A 16714-nucleotide genomic window follows, 5' to 3' on the forward strand; every position below is an offset into this window, starting at 1 on the left:
ACTGATTGGTTAGTATCGGAATATTTATCCAATAGCAACGAATGTTACGGAATCTTTGGCTATACGTCCTATTAATTAATTTAGTAATGTGCTTCGCGTGTCTCTCCAACGAAGTCTGTCCTGGAACTTCTTCTCTTGCTGCACAATGAAGACCAAAGAAGGTAAGATAAACGTATTAATTAAAAGAAATATAAATATAGAAAATGTTAATTTTTTTCCAAACAATTAAGCCATCGATCTACTTTCTACTCTGTTGATATATTTTACCTGCTAAAAGGCAATTAAAACTTGTTAATAGCTTTCACCCTTAACAGCTTGCATCATCCTTCCTTTCACTTCATTAAACTATGTGTCTGTACTATTTCTTCTTGTTCTCTAGTTCCAGCCGTGACCATCCCTTCTACTTCTTTCTCAGGCTGTAGGGAGATGTTTGTAGTGTATCTGAAAGGAATTTGGCACTGCTATTTCCCGTGGGTCTAATTACCACTTAGACTGTCCCTCGTATTGTGATTTTGTTGCAGTTTCTGCTTGTTTTTTCCTTAGGTTAGGTCACTCATCAAATGGACCTATGATCAGAGACGTTCTAGTCGTTGCCACCCTCTCGTTTTTTTTTATCGATACAATTAATTTAATATCAGATTTTGTAATGTATTTAAAAAAAAAAAAAAAAACTGGCAATAGGCGCGGGAGTAGCTGTGTGGTAAGTAACTTGCTTACCAACCACATGGTTCCAGGTTCAGTCCCACTGCGTGGCACCGAGTGGATTTGGTAGACGGAAACTGAAAGAAGCCCGTTGTATGTTTTATATATATATATGATATATGTGTGTGTGTGTATTTGTGTTCGTCCTCCCACCATCGTTTGACACCCGATGCTGGTGTGTTTACGTCCCCATAACTTAGCGGTTCGGCAAAAGTGACCGATAGTAAAAGTACTAGGCTTCCAAAGAATAAATCCTGGGGTCGATTTGCTCGACTAAAGGCGGTGCTCCAGCATGGCCGCAGTCAAATGACTGAAACAAGTGAAAGAATAAAAGAAAAAAAAAACAACAGGCAATAGTATGTGAGTTGAGGGATATTTAGTTGTTATTTCTGATAGGTTAACCAATCGCAAGTTTTCCCCTTGACTGGTTCCCATCACGGTTGATCCCTCACGCAGTTCTATCCTAATGCATGGTTACACTGGGCCCTTGCCCCGGACCCTCCCGGGTTTCAGGTCCCATTTTGATTTCTGTATGCTGTAGCTTCCAGTCGATGTGAGACGGCCTTGTCTACACATGAAGGATGAGAAGGACAAATGGTTCAGAAGTTCGCTTCGCAATCACCTCATCTTGAATTCGATCTCGCTACGTAGCATCTTCGACATACGTTTTCTAGCATAGCCTCAGATGGACTCAAGCCTTGTAACGGAAATTGGGTGGACAAAAACTGTATGGATACCCATCGGGTGGAGTGTACTTGTAATTCAGTGTCCAACCTTCTCACACACCCTTACATGTGTCACTTACCCATTAATTCAATGAGTCGGGCAATTTGGTTGATCGAATCTTGCTCGTCGAAATCGACGTTGATCCATTCACTTTCCGGTGTTAGTGTAAATTCTTCACCGAAATGAATTTATAAAGACTTTTGTTGCATGTGATTTGTATTGTATATTTATTACGTCTGAGAATATATACCGTTTTGTGTTCATATCGATGTTTCGGTTGTTTTATTTTGTAACTGGAAAAACAATAAAACTAAAGATCAGCTAAACTTGAAATATTGTTTTGAAATTATTCTTTTGAACAGGTGAACAGGTTTGGTAGATGGAAACTTAAAGAAGCCCATCGTGTGTGTGTGTCGTCTTGACATCAGGTGACTGGTGCCATATAAGCAGTGTCGTTCATTACCTGTATTCTACAACGACATGTCTAACGAGGGAGAAATATTACCTTTCTTGGAAACAGACACGGTTTGGCAACCTGAAAGGCATCCAGCCATAGAAAACCTGTCTTGGTAAACTCCTGTCTGACCCGTTCAAGCATGGAAAAATGGATGTTATGACAATGATGGTGATAATGATGATGATTACTTTTGGGGGCATTTTTGATAATAGCTGCAAAATTTGTGGGTTTTTGTGAGATAAAAAAAGAAAAAAATACCATGAATATCATCATGATGAAAGCCATAAAATTTTAGGGGTTTTTTTCCATCCCCCCAGTGTTTATTTATTTATTTTCTTTTTTTGTTTGTTTGTTTCTGATTCTAATTGTTTCTGTCATTCTCTCCATCAGACATTCTCAAATATTTTGATGAAGGAATCCGAAATGAACCGGAAAATTCTACTGCTGTAGCAGCTGTGAAGACTTTACTTGAAATCGTCAAAGGAAGTGATGGTAAATTGCTTTAGCTTTCTTTCCTTTTCCTAACACAACATTTCGGCTGATATACCCTCCAGCCTTCATCAAGTTGTTTTGTGGAATCAGGTGTCTTGAGGAATGAGACCACCGGTTCGAAATTTCCCCCACGACACCTGATGAAGGCTGAATAATAATAATCATCATCATCATCATTTAGCGTCCGCCTTCCATGCTAGCATGGGTTGGACGGTTCAACTGGGGTCTGTGAAGCCAGAAAGCTGCACCAGGCCCAGTCTGATTTGGCAGTGTTTCTACGGCTGGATGCCCTTCCTAACGCCAACCACTCCGAGAGTGTAGTGGGTGATTTTATGTGCCAGACGAGGCTGGCGAACGGCCACGCTCAGATGGTGTTTTTTTTTAATAATAATAATAATAACAACAACATCAAAAAATACCTTAGGAATGAGAACCCAGGTTTGAAATTTCCCAAGACATCTGATGAAGGTTGGAGGGTATATCAGCTGAAACGTTGTGTTAACACCAAACAAGATGACAAATATCTGTCAAATGTCACTTGATCACTTTGACCGACCAGTCCGTCAGGCGTCCATTTGACACCGCTGGTCACAGCACGCTGTCCACTCCTCTCTGGATCGCGCCTTTCTCATCCACGTGATCCCAATCGTCCTCTTGAAATCGTCACTCCATCGTCATGGAGGTCTTCCGGGTGGTCTTTTCCGCTCACGCGGGCACCACTCGACGACTGCGTGCGTCCACCGATTATCGGTGAGCCATGCGACGTGTCCAGCCCATCTATACTTGCTGCGAGTATACTCTGCGGTGACATCTCTCACGCCGGACTTCTTTCTGATGATGTTGCTATTTATGTGCTCTCTCAACGAGATACCAAACATTGACCTTTCCATGGCTCTTTGAGCCGTTATCAGTCTTTGCTCTTCTCTCTTTGTCAAATGTAAATAATGTAAACTAATCTCTAATCTTCATTTTTTTAATCTTTTATTTTTAATTTTCTTTCAAGCCACCACATTAACTGAACTGTTACGAAGTCTAGAAGATGCAGAGAAATACCTCGATGTACGGGATGAGAATGGAATATCAGTGCGTTCTGCTTGTCAGTTATACCTTCGCTTCATTACATTTACTTCATTAGAATTCCAGGTAAGTTCATCAAAGATTCCCATACTCTCTCTTTTACTCTTTACTCTTTTACTTGTTTCAGTCACTTGACTGCGGCCATGCTGGAGCACCGCCTTTAGTCGAGCAAATCGACCCCGGGACTTATTCTTTGTAAGCCCAGTACTTATTCTATTGGTCTCTTTTGCCGAACCACTAAGTGACAGGGACGTAAACACACCAGCATCGGTTGTCAAGCAATGCTGGGGGGACAAACACAGACACACAAACTTATATATATACATATATACGACAGGCTTCTTTCAGTTTCCGTCTACCAAATCCACTCACAAGGCATTGGTCGGCCCGGGGCTATAGCAGAAGACACTTGCCCAAGATGCCACGCAGTGGGACTGAACCCGGAACCATGTGGTTGGTAAACAAGCTACTTACCACACAGCCACTCCTGCGCCCATGTTTCTTTTTTTTTTTTTGTTTTTTTACTTGTCTTTCTCCAAAAACTTGTGTGTAAAATTATCGGAAATGACTGGTCCAGTGGAGAACAGGGGCCAGAAATCAATTGTTGGTCTGAATTATATCAGATGGTCTTGGGTCCATAAAATCGCTGGTTCCAAAAGTGGTGGGGAGGTACCATTTCTGCTGGGGTGGGGGTAAGGGTAAGCAATGGGAAATTTTAAATAGGGATGAGGGATCTGTGCCTACATAGTTGTACAACTAAGAAGCTTGCTGCCACTTGAGCAAGGGAGGAGGAGTGAAGAGTGAGGGAGAGAGAGTGACAGAGTAATAGGATAGAATAGTGGGAGAAGAGGAGGTAAAAGAATGAGAGAGAAAAAGAGATGAAAACGAAAGAGTGAAAAGATCGTATAGGCGCAGGATTGGCTGTGTGGTAAGTAGCTTGCTAACCAACCACATGGTTCTGGGTTCAGTCCCACTGCGTGGCATCTTGGGCAAGTGTCTTCTGCTATAGCCCCGGGCCGACCAATGCCTTGTGAGTGGATTTGGTAGACGGAAACTAAAAGAAGCCTGTCGTACATATGTATATATATATATGTGTGTGTTTGTGTTTGTCCCCCTAGCATTGCTTGACAACCGATGCTGGTGTGTTTACGTCCCCATCACTTAGCGGTTCGGCAAAAGAGACCGATAGAATAAGTACTGGGCTTACAAAGAATAAGTCCCGGGGTCGATTTGCTCGACTAAAGGCGGTGCTCCAGCATGGCCGCAGTCAAATGACTGAAACAAGTAAAAGAGAGTAAAAGAGTGCGCATTAGAATTATCAAGATAAAAGTTACTTGGAAGAGGACAAGATTCCTGGTGGTTTGCTGTGCTTGAAAAGACACGTCATGCTAAGTAAAAGCGTAGTTGCCCTTGCATAGAGGCTCGTCCCCTGAAACCCTCTCCAGCTGAGCATCCCTAACCTTGCGGGATCATAGGTGCCGGTGCCACATAGAAAGCACATGTGCCAGTGCCTCGTAAAAGCACCCAGTACACTCTGTAAAGTGGTTGGTGTTAGGAAGGGCACCAAGCTGTAGAAATCATGCCAAAACAGACATAGAACCTGAACAGCCCTTCAGCTGGTCAGCTCTTCTCAAACCATCCAACCCATGCCGGACGTTAATTGATGATATATAAATCTCTGTTGATTCACCAGAAGTAATAAATTACAGGACTCAATACAAGTGTAGGATACTCTTTAATACATCATAACTGAAAGGCTCCAGTTTGCAGTAGTCTGGGTGAATATTCAGAGGAAAACCAGGCTTGGTTTAGCAGCTGATGATCAGAAATGAGCAATTTGGACGACTGGAAATCAGAGGCTTGCAATTATAATTGTGTGTGTGTGTTATCATCAATTAACATCTTCCTTCCATGCTGGCATGGGTTGGACGGTTCAACAGGAGCCTACACCAGACTTCTGCGACTGTTTTGGCAGGATTTTTACAGCTGGATGCCCTTCCTAACACCAACCACTCAGCAGAGTAGACTGGATGCTTTTTATGTGGCTCAGGTGAGTTCAGTTTTGGCAAGGTTTTTACAGTTGAGTGCCCTTCCAGATGCCAACCACTTTACAGTGTGGACTGGATGCTTTTAAGTGGCACCAGCACTAGCTGGATCGCCAAAGAACTTTGCAAGACAAAAAGGGGAGGTGGGGGCATTGGAGGAGGTGATCATGTATCAGATGATGAAAGGTTTTAATGTGACAGAGAGACAGAAACAGGTGTCTTGCTGTAGAAAAGGTATAAGGCGGCGAGCTGGCAGAAACGTTAGCATGCCGGGCGAAATGCTTAGCGGTATTTCGTCTGCGTTACATTGTGAGTTCAAATTCCGCCGAGGTCGACTTTGCCTTTCATCCTTTCGGGGTCGATAAATTAAGTACCAGTTATGCACTGGGGTCGATGTAATCGACTTAATACCTATGTCTGTCCTTGTTTGTCCCCTCTGTATTTAGCCCCTTGTGGGTAATAAAGAAATAGGTATACGGTTATCTGGCCAGAGAGAGAAAGAGTGATCAAGAATGAGAACAAAAACTGGTCCTGCATTTTGTGGTGAAATGTTACCTTGCTTAGAAACAAGCAAAGGTTGGCAACAGGAAAGGCATCCAAGCAGAGAAAATTTGCATCTGGACCTTGCAAGCATGAAAATGCGAATCTTAAAATGATGTAATTTTTCTCTTCAGTTTTCATTTTTATTTAAGATTTCAAGATTTCTTTCTGCTAAATTAAAGGATTTCCAAGAATGCCGTAGACGATTAGTTGAGCGTGGAGAACTGTTCTTGGAGAAGGTGACCAAATCTCGTGACAAGATAAGCAAATTGTGCAAACCTTTTCTTCGGGATGGAATGGTAAGTCCTCATCTTATTCCTTTCTTATGATTCTCAGCAAATGTAAGAACGGTGCAAAGGCGAATTTGACTGCTATTACTAGCAGGTCGAATGACCACGTAAAGGCTCTTTCATATGACAGTTGTAAGTCTTGTTGCTTAGCAACCAGGGCAATTCTGAGTGAAGGAGGTTTTTTTGCTGCTATTTTCAGCAGGACTAGTGACCACTAAATCCTCCCATGGTAGTTGTCAGTCTCGTTGGTTTACAACCAAGTGATTGAAGGAGATTTTGGCTGCTGTTTCTAGCAGATCAAGTGGCCACATAAAGGCTCCCTTATAAGACGTGTTTTTAGATACAAAAATATCCCATATATATCTTTTATATTTTACTTCTGCTAGTTGTTGGACTGTGGCCATGCTGGGGCACTACCCTGAAGATTTAGTTGAACAAGTCGGTTCCAGTATTTATTTTTTTAAAGTCTGGTATTTATGGCATTGGTTTTGTTTTGATGAATCACTAAGTTACAGGATATAAACAAACCAACACCATTTGTCAAACAGTAGGGGTAACAGTTCTGAGTTAAGGAGGTTTTTTTGCTGCTGTGTTTGGCACGACGAGTGACCACAAAACCTCCCTCCCATGATAGTTGTCAGTCTCATTGGTTTACAACCAAGTGACTGAAGGAGATTTTAGCTGCTATTTCTAGCAGATCAAGTGGCTACCTAGGGGATGTCTTATCAGTTCATTGAGGAAATGGCAGGGTTGCGTTCTGACAGTTTGTGTGAGTATGTATGTATGGACAGCACAGTATTTAAAATAATCCCTCTTTAATGTGTCTCCCTATTCTCCATTCCACAGACTATACTCACCCATTCTCGGTCCCGTGTAGTGCTACAAGTCCTGAAGGAAGCAGCCCGCGACAAGAAGCGTTTCAATGTGTTCGTCACAGAATCAAGGCCAAACGAAAGCGGGTAAAAACAGTTTCTCTTTAACCGTTTTAACACTAATTCTACCATTACAAAAATAGTTCCATTGATAACTTCCGTTGCACGTTATATCAGTACAAACATCTGGTGTCTTATCAAGAACGGCAAATTAGTTTTTGACCTCCATCTAAAGCTACATGAGGAAAAAGATGAAAGAAATACTTGGAATGGAAGCACTCCATCGGTTACGACGACGAGGGTTCCGGTTGAACCGAATCAACGGAACAGCCTGCTCGTTAAATTAACGTGTAAGTGGCTGAGCACTCCACAGACACGTGTACCCTTAACGTAGTTCTCGGGGATATTCAGCGTGACACAGAGAGTGACAAGGCCAGCCCTTTGAAATACAGGTACAACAGAAACAGGAAGTAAGAGTGAGAGAAAGTTGTGGTGAAAGAGTACAGCAGGGATCACCACCATCCCTGCTGGAGCCTCGTGGAGCTTTAGGTGTTTTCGCTCAATAAACACTCACAACGCCCGGTCTGGGAATCGAAACCGCGATCCTATGACCGCGAGTCCGCTGCCCTAACCACTGGGCCATTGCGCCTCCACAAAAGAAATAGTTATTATCAGTTTTTGAGTTATTAAAGGAAAGATGAAGGGCTCTCGAAAGATTTTGTAATTTCTAAATACTGTATTTTCCAGCACACAAGTCATTGTAGTACATAGTGAAAACATATGTAAACATTCCAAATTTGTCGCTATTTTTCCATATTCTGCTACATTTCACATGGAATTTTTGGTCCTCCCAAAGTCGTCTCGGTGTATAAGTTGACCCAGGGTTGGACTGCGAGTATCAAGGGCCCTCGGGCATAACTTTACCGGGCCCCGTTGAATGTGTGTTTTAGTAGAGTTAACATGTAGTGTGCAGGGCCCTCGGGCAGTGCCCGAATGACCGACGGCTCAGGCCACCCCTGACTTGAACTCCCTCATACAAATTGATGTTGTATCCAGTGTAAACATTCAAACATTGTCATTCATTATCATCCTTTAGCGTCCGTTTTCCATGCTGGTGTGGGTTGGACGGTTTGACCAGAGCTGGCAAGCCAGAGAGCTGCAGCAGGCTCCCTGTCTGATTTGGCTTGGTTTCTATGGTTGGATGCCCTTTTTACGTGGCGCCAGCACCACATGACTCTTGCAGGCCAATCCTCCTTAGCAGGGAGAACAGCCTTAATACTTCTGCTGTGAAGGATGGGTCTTCTTGTGTACAGCAATCATCATCCATCATTTAACATTCGTTGTCTATGCTGGCATGGATTGGCCGGTTTGACCAGGGCTGGCAAGCTGGAAGGCTGCACCAGACTCCAGTCTGATTTGGCACAGTTTCTACAGCCGGATGCCCTTCCTAACACCAACCACTCCAAATGTGTAATGGGTGATTTTACATTCTTACATGCTACCTGTATCTTCCACGACTGTGTTTTTGCTTGGTTTGATGGGTCTTCTTCTCAAGCAGTCTAATTAAGCATGCTTTTCTATGGCTGGGTGCCCTTCCTAACACCAACCACTCCAAGAGTGTAATGACTGCTTTTACATGTCACTGGCACAGGTGCCATTTGTGTGGTGCCAGGTGTCTCAGTACTTTGTCATCTCATCTCAAAAGGTTCAATGTCTTCAGATCGACCTTCAGTACTTCGTTCCATGTCCTCCTGGGTCTCCCTCTTTGATGTGTCCCATCTAGTTTAAGAGATTGGCACTTCTTTATGGAGATGTCAGCATCCATCTTCTCCAGATGACCAAACCAGCACAGTCTTCTCTCTTGCACCCTATCTCTACTTCCTCTTATGCCTAACTTCTCTCTCAATACACTTTGTTGAACATGTACACTTACATTATACAACCAGCACAGCATACTAGCCTCATTCCTATTGTCATTATTTTACCAAATTCTGTTGCATTTCACATGGAATTTTTGTTCCTCCAAAGTCATCTTTTATAATAATAAATGTGAAATTCTCTCTGCCCGGGATCCCTGTATCTCAGTCTACTTTTACTCTACATAGACAGGATGATCCCAGGGTTAAAAATTTGCCCTTCATTTGGGTTCTTCATCCAGCATTGCAATCTGATTTAAAAGCATTTGGGTTGCTATTTCTAGCAGGTAAAGCTTCACTGATTCACACCATCTTGGTTGGCATTTGTCAGATGAAGTCAGAGATTAATGAGAAGATGAACAACATTAACTTCGTTAATTTTACATTGAGATAAGAACTTCGGGACAAATTGGCCAACAGTTGGAATTCAACTTGGAACTGAAACAACAGAATGATTGCACCACAGAATTAATTCTCATCCACCCTTAACCTCTGATCAAACACCACCAGGCATATAGTCATTACAGACCTGTTATAGTCATGCTTTTTAGCTCTCTCTATACATTTGGGACACAGGCCCTATTATCCCTCTGCATGGAGTGTTCGCCATGGAGTGCAGCTTTTAAGTTAGTGTTGTATAAGTCAACCAACCTCATACAAGTCCACGTAGTATATGTTCTGAACATGTAGGATAAACATTCAAACATCTTTCCAAATCCTGTTGCCTTTCACATAGAATCTTTGATCCTCCAAAGTCATTTTGGTGTCTAAATTGACCGATGTGTTTTGGATGAAAATTTCAACTTGTATGTCGGAATACAGAGTAAATGTTTTTTGTTGTTGTTCTGAGTCTTTCTCTCTCTCTCTTTTCACAGACGTGTTTTGTGCAATGAGCTGAAGAAAGCAAACATCCCTACTCTGTTAATTCTAGATGCTGCTGTGAGGTGAGTATATGAATAATTAGTATGATTTTAATTACTGGCATTAATTATCTTTATGACAATAATCATGTTATTAAAGAACTAATGAGTAATGAATAATGCTCAAGTATATATATGTGTATATTTCTATATATCATCATCATCATCATCATCGTTTAACGTCCGTTCTCCATGCTAGCATGGGTTGGACGGTTCGACCGGGGATCTGGGAAGCCAGGAGGCTGCACCAGGCTCCAGTCTGATCTGGCAATGTTTCTACAGCTGGATGCCCTTCCTAATGCCAACCACTCTGTGAGTGTAGTGGGTGCTTTTTACGTGCCACCCGCACAGGTGCCAGGCGAGGCTGGCAACGGCCACAGTCGGATTGGTGCATTTTACGTGCCACCGGCACGGAAGCCAGTCGAGGCGGCACTTATATATAATTATCTCTCTCTCTTTGTCTATATCTATGTACAGTCCACGAAGGAGATCCAGAGAATCTCAGTATAAAAGACACTTAGTAGTGCTCACAAAAATTCAAGCTTAGATTCCAAAGTCTTTACAAGGGATTGATTCCACAGGGTAAAGAATGGCTATAAGAAGGATCAAGAGGGATCAGGTGGCGAGCTAGCAGAAACGTTAGCGCGCCGGGCGAAATGCTTAGCGGTATTTCGTCTGTCGTTACGTTCTGAGTTCAAATTCCGCCGAGGTCGACTTTGCCTTTCATCCTCTCGGGGTCGATAAATAAAGTACCAGTTTCGCACTGGGTCGATGTAATCGCCGTAATCCCTTTGTCTGTCCTTGTTTTTCCCCTCTATGTTTAGCCCCTTGTGGGTAGTAAAGAAATATATAAGAGGGATCAAGTTGAGTGGATATAGGGGCAGTTATATATCTATATATTAACCCTTTAGCATTCAGATCATTCTGTCAAATGAAATGCTTATTTATTTACATGAAATTAATCCTGGATTATCTTGTATTTTTGAGATTTTGATGTTATAACTGACATTGTAGGGTAGGTGTGAGAGGCAAGATCTGGCCGGTTTAAATGCTAAAGGGTTAAATATAATACTTTGGGCATGAAACACAAAATATAAAATAATAATGAAATTATTGTATACAGTGCTCAGGTGCACCACAACTTGTCAGAGTATATGCAGTAATGTACAAATGTCTGGAAAGCGAACAATGCATGAGTCAGATACATGCTTGTGTGTGTATGGAGGGGAGGAGAAAATCAGGTGTAGTGTTGGTGAATCTCAGGAAGCATGGAAGTTTTGAAGGATGCAGTGCTCCGACAACTAACAACTGATGCCGGCAGTTTGTGCCATGCTTCAGCAACTCTCAGCGTGAAAAAATGTTTCCTGAAGTCATGGGAGCTGTGCTGTTTTCTGACTTTGTAAATATGTCCACGGGTGTTAGATGGGTGTATATGCGAAGTTGGCTGCTGCGACTTTCCATCTAGATTGGTGTGCTATTTCTTGCAGAGAATAAGTCTGGAACCCAGATAACTGCAGAAAGCCATCAGAGAAATAGGTCTGGCAGCTGAAACTAGCTCAAGGCGGCTATGGTTGATAAGAGACTGCAAATGGAGCCCATCGATAGGTAAAGACTAGCTCAAATCCTCGCTGCCCCACTCAGGTGAAGTGTACAGACTAAAGGGTGAAATGCGGTTCTATAATTAAGAGATGAGGAATTATTTACATTGTTTACATTTTACGGATATTTGTCCTTACCTTGTTTGTTGTTAACACAACAATTCGGCTGATATACCCTCCAGCCTTCATCAGGTGTCTTGGGGAAATTTCGAACCTGGGCATATGGCTTAGTGGTTAAGAGCGCAGGCTACTAACCCCAAGATTCTGAGTTCGATTCCAGGCAGTGACCTGAATAATAATAACAACATTGAAAAATACCTTAGGAATGAGAACCCAGGTTCGAAATTTCCCCCAAGACACCTGATGAAGGCTGGAGGGTATATCAGCCAAAACCTGTTAACAACAAACAAGACGAGGACAAATATCCATGCAATGTAAATAATATAAAGGGTGAAATGTTTGTGACCCCGAGACACCTACTGCTGAGATGGAAAGGTTTCCAGCATTGCATTAGATTTAGAAGAGATTGCAAAACATCTCAGTAGCTCATGCAGTTTTTGAATGGGGCAGACCATCTTTCATGTTTATTTTACCTGTATGCACCTGTATTCTTTTGCAGTTCTGTCATGCCAGATGTTGATCTGGTTCTTGTTGGTGCTGAAAGTGTTGTAGAAAGTGGCGGAATCATCAACAGGGTAATGTATTGCTTTTTTTTCTTTTTCTTTATTTTCTTTCTTTCTTTTTTTATTTTTTTTACCAATTCTTAGTTGTCGTTTATTTGTCAAATGAATCAGATGGGGACATGCTATGTCCTCTCTCTACCTGCTCTAACCCTACTACAGTGGCCTCTGCTCATCAGAACTACCAACTTAGATCTTACCTCTACACAGTGTTACATAACACACCTGATTTTCCTCCGCCTCCTCCTCTTGTCCAATGTCCTGTGTCTCACCTGACAAAGGCCTCCCATGTTGTTATCTTCACTCAACACTAACTTCCCTGCAATGGAATCTCTCTCTAAAATTTCCTTCTCATATAAATACTCCCCCCCCCCCTCGGACATAGTTATATGGTTTAGAAGTTTGCTTCCAGCCACTTAGTTTTGGATTCAGTCACACTGTATGGCACCTTGGGCAAGTTTCTGCTATACCCTGGGCTGACCGAAGCCTAGTGAGTGGATTTGATAGACAGAAACTGAAAGGTCATGTGTGTGTGTGCGTCTTGTCTTGACAGGAGTAAACAAGGGTCACTGTGACACAAGTGTTTTTCCAATCCTCCATAAAACATGTCTGGTCATGGGGAAATAGGCGAGGGTTGGCAACAGGAAGGGCATCCATCTGTAGAAAATCTACCTCAAAATAGGCAGCGGGCTGGCAGAAATGTTAGCGCACCAGGTGAAATGCTTAGTGGTATTTCGTCTGTCATTATGTTCTGAGTTCAAATTCCACCGAGGTCGACTTTGCCTTTCATCCTTTTGGGGTCGATAAATAAAGTGCCAGTTACGCACTGGGGTTGATGTAATCGACTTAATCCCTTTGTCTGTCCTTGTTTGTCCCCTCTGTGTTTAGCCCCTTATGGGTAATAAAGAAATAGGTATTTCGTCTGCCGTTACGTTCTGAGTTCAAATTCCACCGAGGTCGACTTTGCCTTTCATCCTTTTGGGGTCGATAAATAAAGTGCCAGTTACGCACTGGGGTTGATGTAATCGACTTAATCCCTTTGTCTGTCCTTGTTTGTCCCCTCTATGTTTAGCCCCTTCTGGGCAGTAAAGAAAGAAATCTACCTCAATGAACTCTGTCTGACCCATGCAAGCATAGAAAAGTGATGATGTGTGGCTTGAAATTGCACAAGGACTTTAGAATGAGAGCCAGATGTATTCACTGATCCCCTGCCTCTAATTTTCTAGGGTCTGTATAAGGTCCTTGTACAATTTTAAATCTGTAACTGAAAATTGCACAATAATAACTTTATAACGAATTGGATATTTTTCCTACCCCCCACCCACCCACCCCACCCCCACCACTGCAAAATCTTGATTATATTAAACCTTTAACATTTAAATGAACCGTGCCTGGCCCAAATATTCTACCTGTTTTATGTTCAGACTGGCCAGATGTGGCCTCTCGCACCTACCCTACAATGTCCTTCTAAAACTACACATTCACATCATCAAAATTTCAAAACTGTGAGATAATACATAATTAATGCAAAACAATGTAAATAAATAAATATTACATTTGACAGAATAATCTGAATGCTAAGGGGTTAAAAATGAATTAAAATACAATAAGCAGTGTATCCGTTAAGAAATAGTGGCACCTAAAAAGCATCATCCGTATGTGGTCGATGCCAGCGCCACCCCGACTGACCTCCATGCCAGTGGCATGTAAAAAGCACCAACCGATCGTGGCCGTTGCCAGCCTCCCCTGGCACTTGTGCTGGGGGCACGTAAAAAGCACCCACTACACTCATGGAGTGGTTGGTTGGTGTTAGGAAGGGCATCCATCTGTAGAAACACTGCCAAATCAGACTGGAGTCCGGTGCAGCCTCCTGGCTTCCCAGACCCGGGTCGAACTGTGCAACCCGTGCTAGCATGGAAAACGGACGTTAAATGATGATGATTTCATGATTTTTACTTATTTATGATGACCATTTCTTTTCATTGAATTTTTAGATTGGTACCTTCAACATTGCTCTTGCTGCCAAAGCCTTCAACAAACCAGTTTATGTCGTGGCCGAATTCTTCAAGTTTGCTCGGTTCTTCCCCCTCACTCAAAAAGACCTCCCCAAGAAATTTGAAGTAAGTCTATTTCCAGATCGGCACACCCTTCTCCCTTTTTTTTTTTTTTCTTTTTTTGTCATTTAGTTTTTGCTGTTTAATTCCATGTCAGTTTTGAGATCTGATAAATGTATGATGATAGGTTGTTCCAACCAGGGCCATCCATAAAAGAAAGAAACAAAGAAATTTCTAGCGTTTTTGACAAGCTAGAATGATAACACTGCCAAAAAGGTGCAGATGTGGTTTCGGGTTCCATCTTGCTGTGTGGCACCATGTGCAGCTGTTTTCTGTTGTATCCTAGAGCTGACCAAAGCCTTGTGAGTAAATTTGGTAAATGGACACTGAAAGAAACCCATTGTATATATGTGTCCTTGTCTTGAGATTGCACAAAAGTTGTAAATGCACATCACTGCCATCCATTTCCAATATGCTGCAAAAACATGTCTGGCCATGGGGGGAATATTACCTTGACTGGAAACAGATGAGGGTTAGCTACAGAAAGAGCATCTGGCTGTAGAAAATCTGCCTCATCGAATTCCATCTGAACCATGCATGCATGGGGAAATAGTTGATGTTTCTTAATTCTTTATTGCCCACAAGGGGCTAAACATAGAGGGGACAAACAAGGACGGACAAAGGGATTAAGTCGATTACATCAACCTGCAGTGCATAACTGGTACTTAATTTATCGACCCCGAAAGGATGAAAGGCAAAGTCAACCTCGACGGAATTTGAACTCAGAATGTAATAGATGAAATACCGCTAAGGATTTCGCCTGGGCTGCTAACGTTTCTTATTTCTTTATTGCTCACAAGGGGATAAACAAAGGGATTAAGTTGATTACATCGACCCCAGTGCATAACTGGTACTTAATTTATCAACACACCACAGAGTGGGCTGAGTGCTTTTTACGTGGCACTCGCACAGACGAGGTCAGTTTTGGTGGGGTTTTTTCACAGCTGGATGCCTTTCCAAATGCCAACCAGTTTACAGTGTGGACTGGGTGCTTTTAAGTGGCACCTACACTGGTAGGGGTCACCAAGTGACTTTGCAAGAAAAGGGGTCTTTGAGAGGAAAGTGGGGCATTGGAGGAAGGAATCTTGTTGCATAACAAAATACTGCATCCCTACAAGTCCTTATTACTTATAAATCTTCCATAAATACATAAAACCCCTTGGGTATAATTTATATAAATTTGTGTTTGTGTGAATTTGTAAATACACATTTATAAATTTCTTTGGCCATTTGTGCATGTGATGTGTAGTGTATGGATAAAGACATTTAGAAGAAATTTAGGAGTGGCTGTGTGATAAGTAGCTTGCTTACCAACCACATGGTTCCGGGTTCAGTCCCACTGCATGGCACCTTGGGCAAGTGTCTTCTACTATAGCCTTGGGCCGACCAAAGCCTTGTGAGTTGATTTGGTAGATGGAAACTGAAAGAAGCCCGTCGTATATATGTGTTTGTATGTCTGTGTTTGTCCCCCCCAACATCGCTTCACAACCGATGCTGGTGTGTTTACGTCCCCGTAACTTAGCAGATCGGCAAAAGAGACCGATAGAATAAGTACTAGGCTAACAAGAATAAGTCCTGGGGTCGACTTGTTCGACTAAAGGCAGTGCCCTAGCATGGCCGCAGTCAAATGACTGAAACAAGTAAAAGAGTATATGGTGATGATGCTCTGCCGATTATGCCACGCCCTTGTAACCTGTAGGTTTTTCTTTTTCCTGCTAACGTTTGTTTTCTTATTCTTCATTTCAGTACAAAGCATCCTTGGAAAATGACACAGATTTGAAACATCCAGCAGTTGACTATACTCCCCCCAATTACATGACACTGTTGTTCACAGATCTTGGAATCTTATTACCATCAGCCGTTAGTGACGAACTTATTAAACTTTACAGCTAAACTAAATTAAAAGTTTTAAAAAGAAAAGGACACCAATAAAACTTATTTTAATAACATTTGAGAAACGGAGTTCTTTCCATCACAGAAAACAGAAGTGATTTTGCAACATTGTGTGTTTGTCAGTAGGTAAAGGTTAGCAACAGGAAAGGCATCCAACCATAACCCCAAAATGGGTTTCAAATTTTGGCACAAGGCCAGCAAAATTTGGGGGAAGGGGTTAAGCTGGTAACATAAACCCCCATATTCAACTGGTACTTACTTTATCGACCCTGGAAGAATGGAAAGCAAAGCTGAGCCCCAGCAGAATTTGAACTCAGAACATAAAGATGGACAAAATGCTATTAATTAGGTGCAGGAGTGGTTGTGTGGTAAGTAGCTTACTTACCAACCAC

At 42.2% G+C, this 16714-nt stretch overlaps 1 protein-coding gene across 1 annotated transcript; it reads left to right on the forward strand.

The window, feature by feature from the left end:
* The first annotated feature begins 17 nt into the window (after positions 1 to 17).
* On the forward strand, positions 18 to 16378 carry LOC115224358 (translation initiation factor eIF-2B subunit alpha). Its single transcript, XM_029795234.2, has 9 exons — positions 18 to 161; positions 2276 to 2377; positions 3381 to 3520; positions 6222 to 6338; positions 7176 to 7288; positions 9993 to 10061; positions 12255 to 12330; positions 14310 to 14435; positions 16176 to 16378. Exons 1-9 carry the CDS (start codon positions 146 to 148, stop codon positions 16320 to 16322), a joined length of 906 nt encoding a protein of 301 aa, XP_029651094.1. The 5' UTR covers positions 18 to 145; the 3' UTR covers positions 16323 to 16378.
* Positions 16379 to 16714: the final 336 nt, after the last annotated feature.

Source organism: Octopus sinensis, linkage group LG25 (assembly GCF_006345805.1).
Source record: "Octopus sinensis linkage group LG25, ASM634580v1, whole genome shotgun sequence".
Lineage (NCBI taxonomy): Eukaryota > Metazoa > Mollusca > Cephalopoda > Octopoda > Octopodidae > Octopus > Octopus sinensis.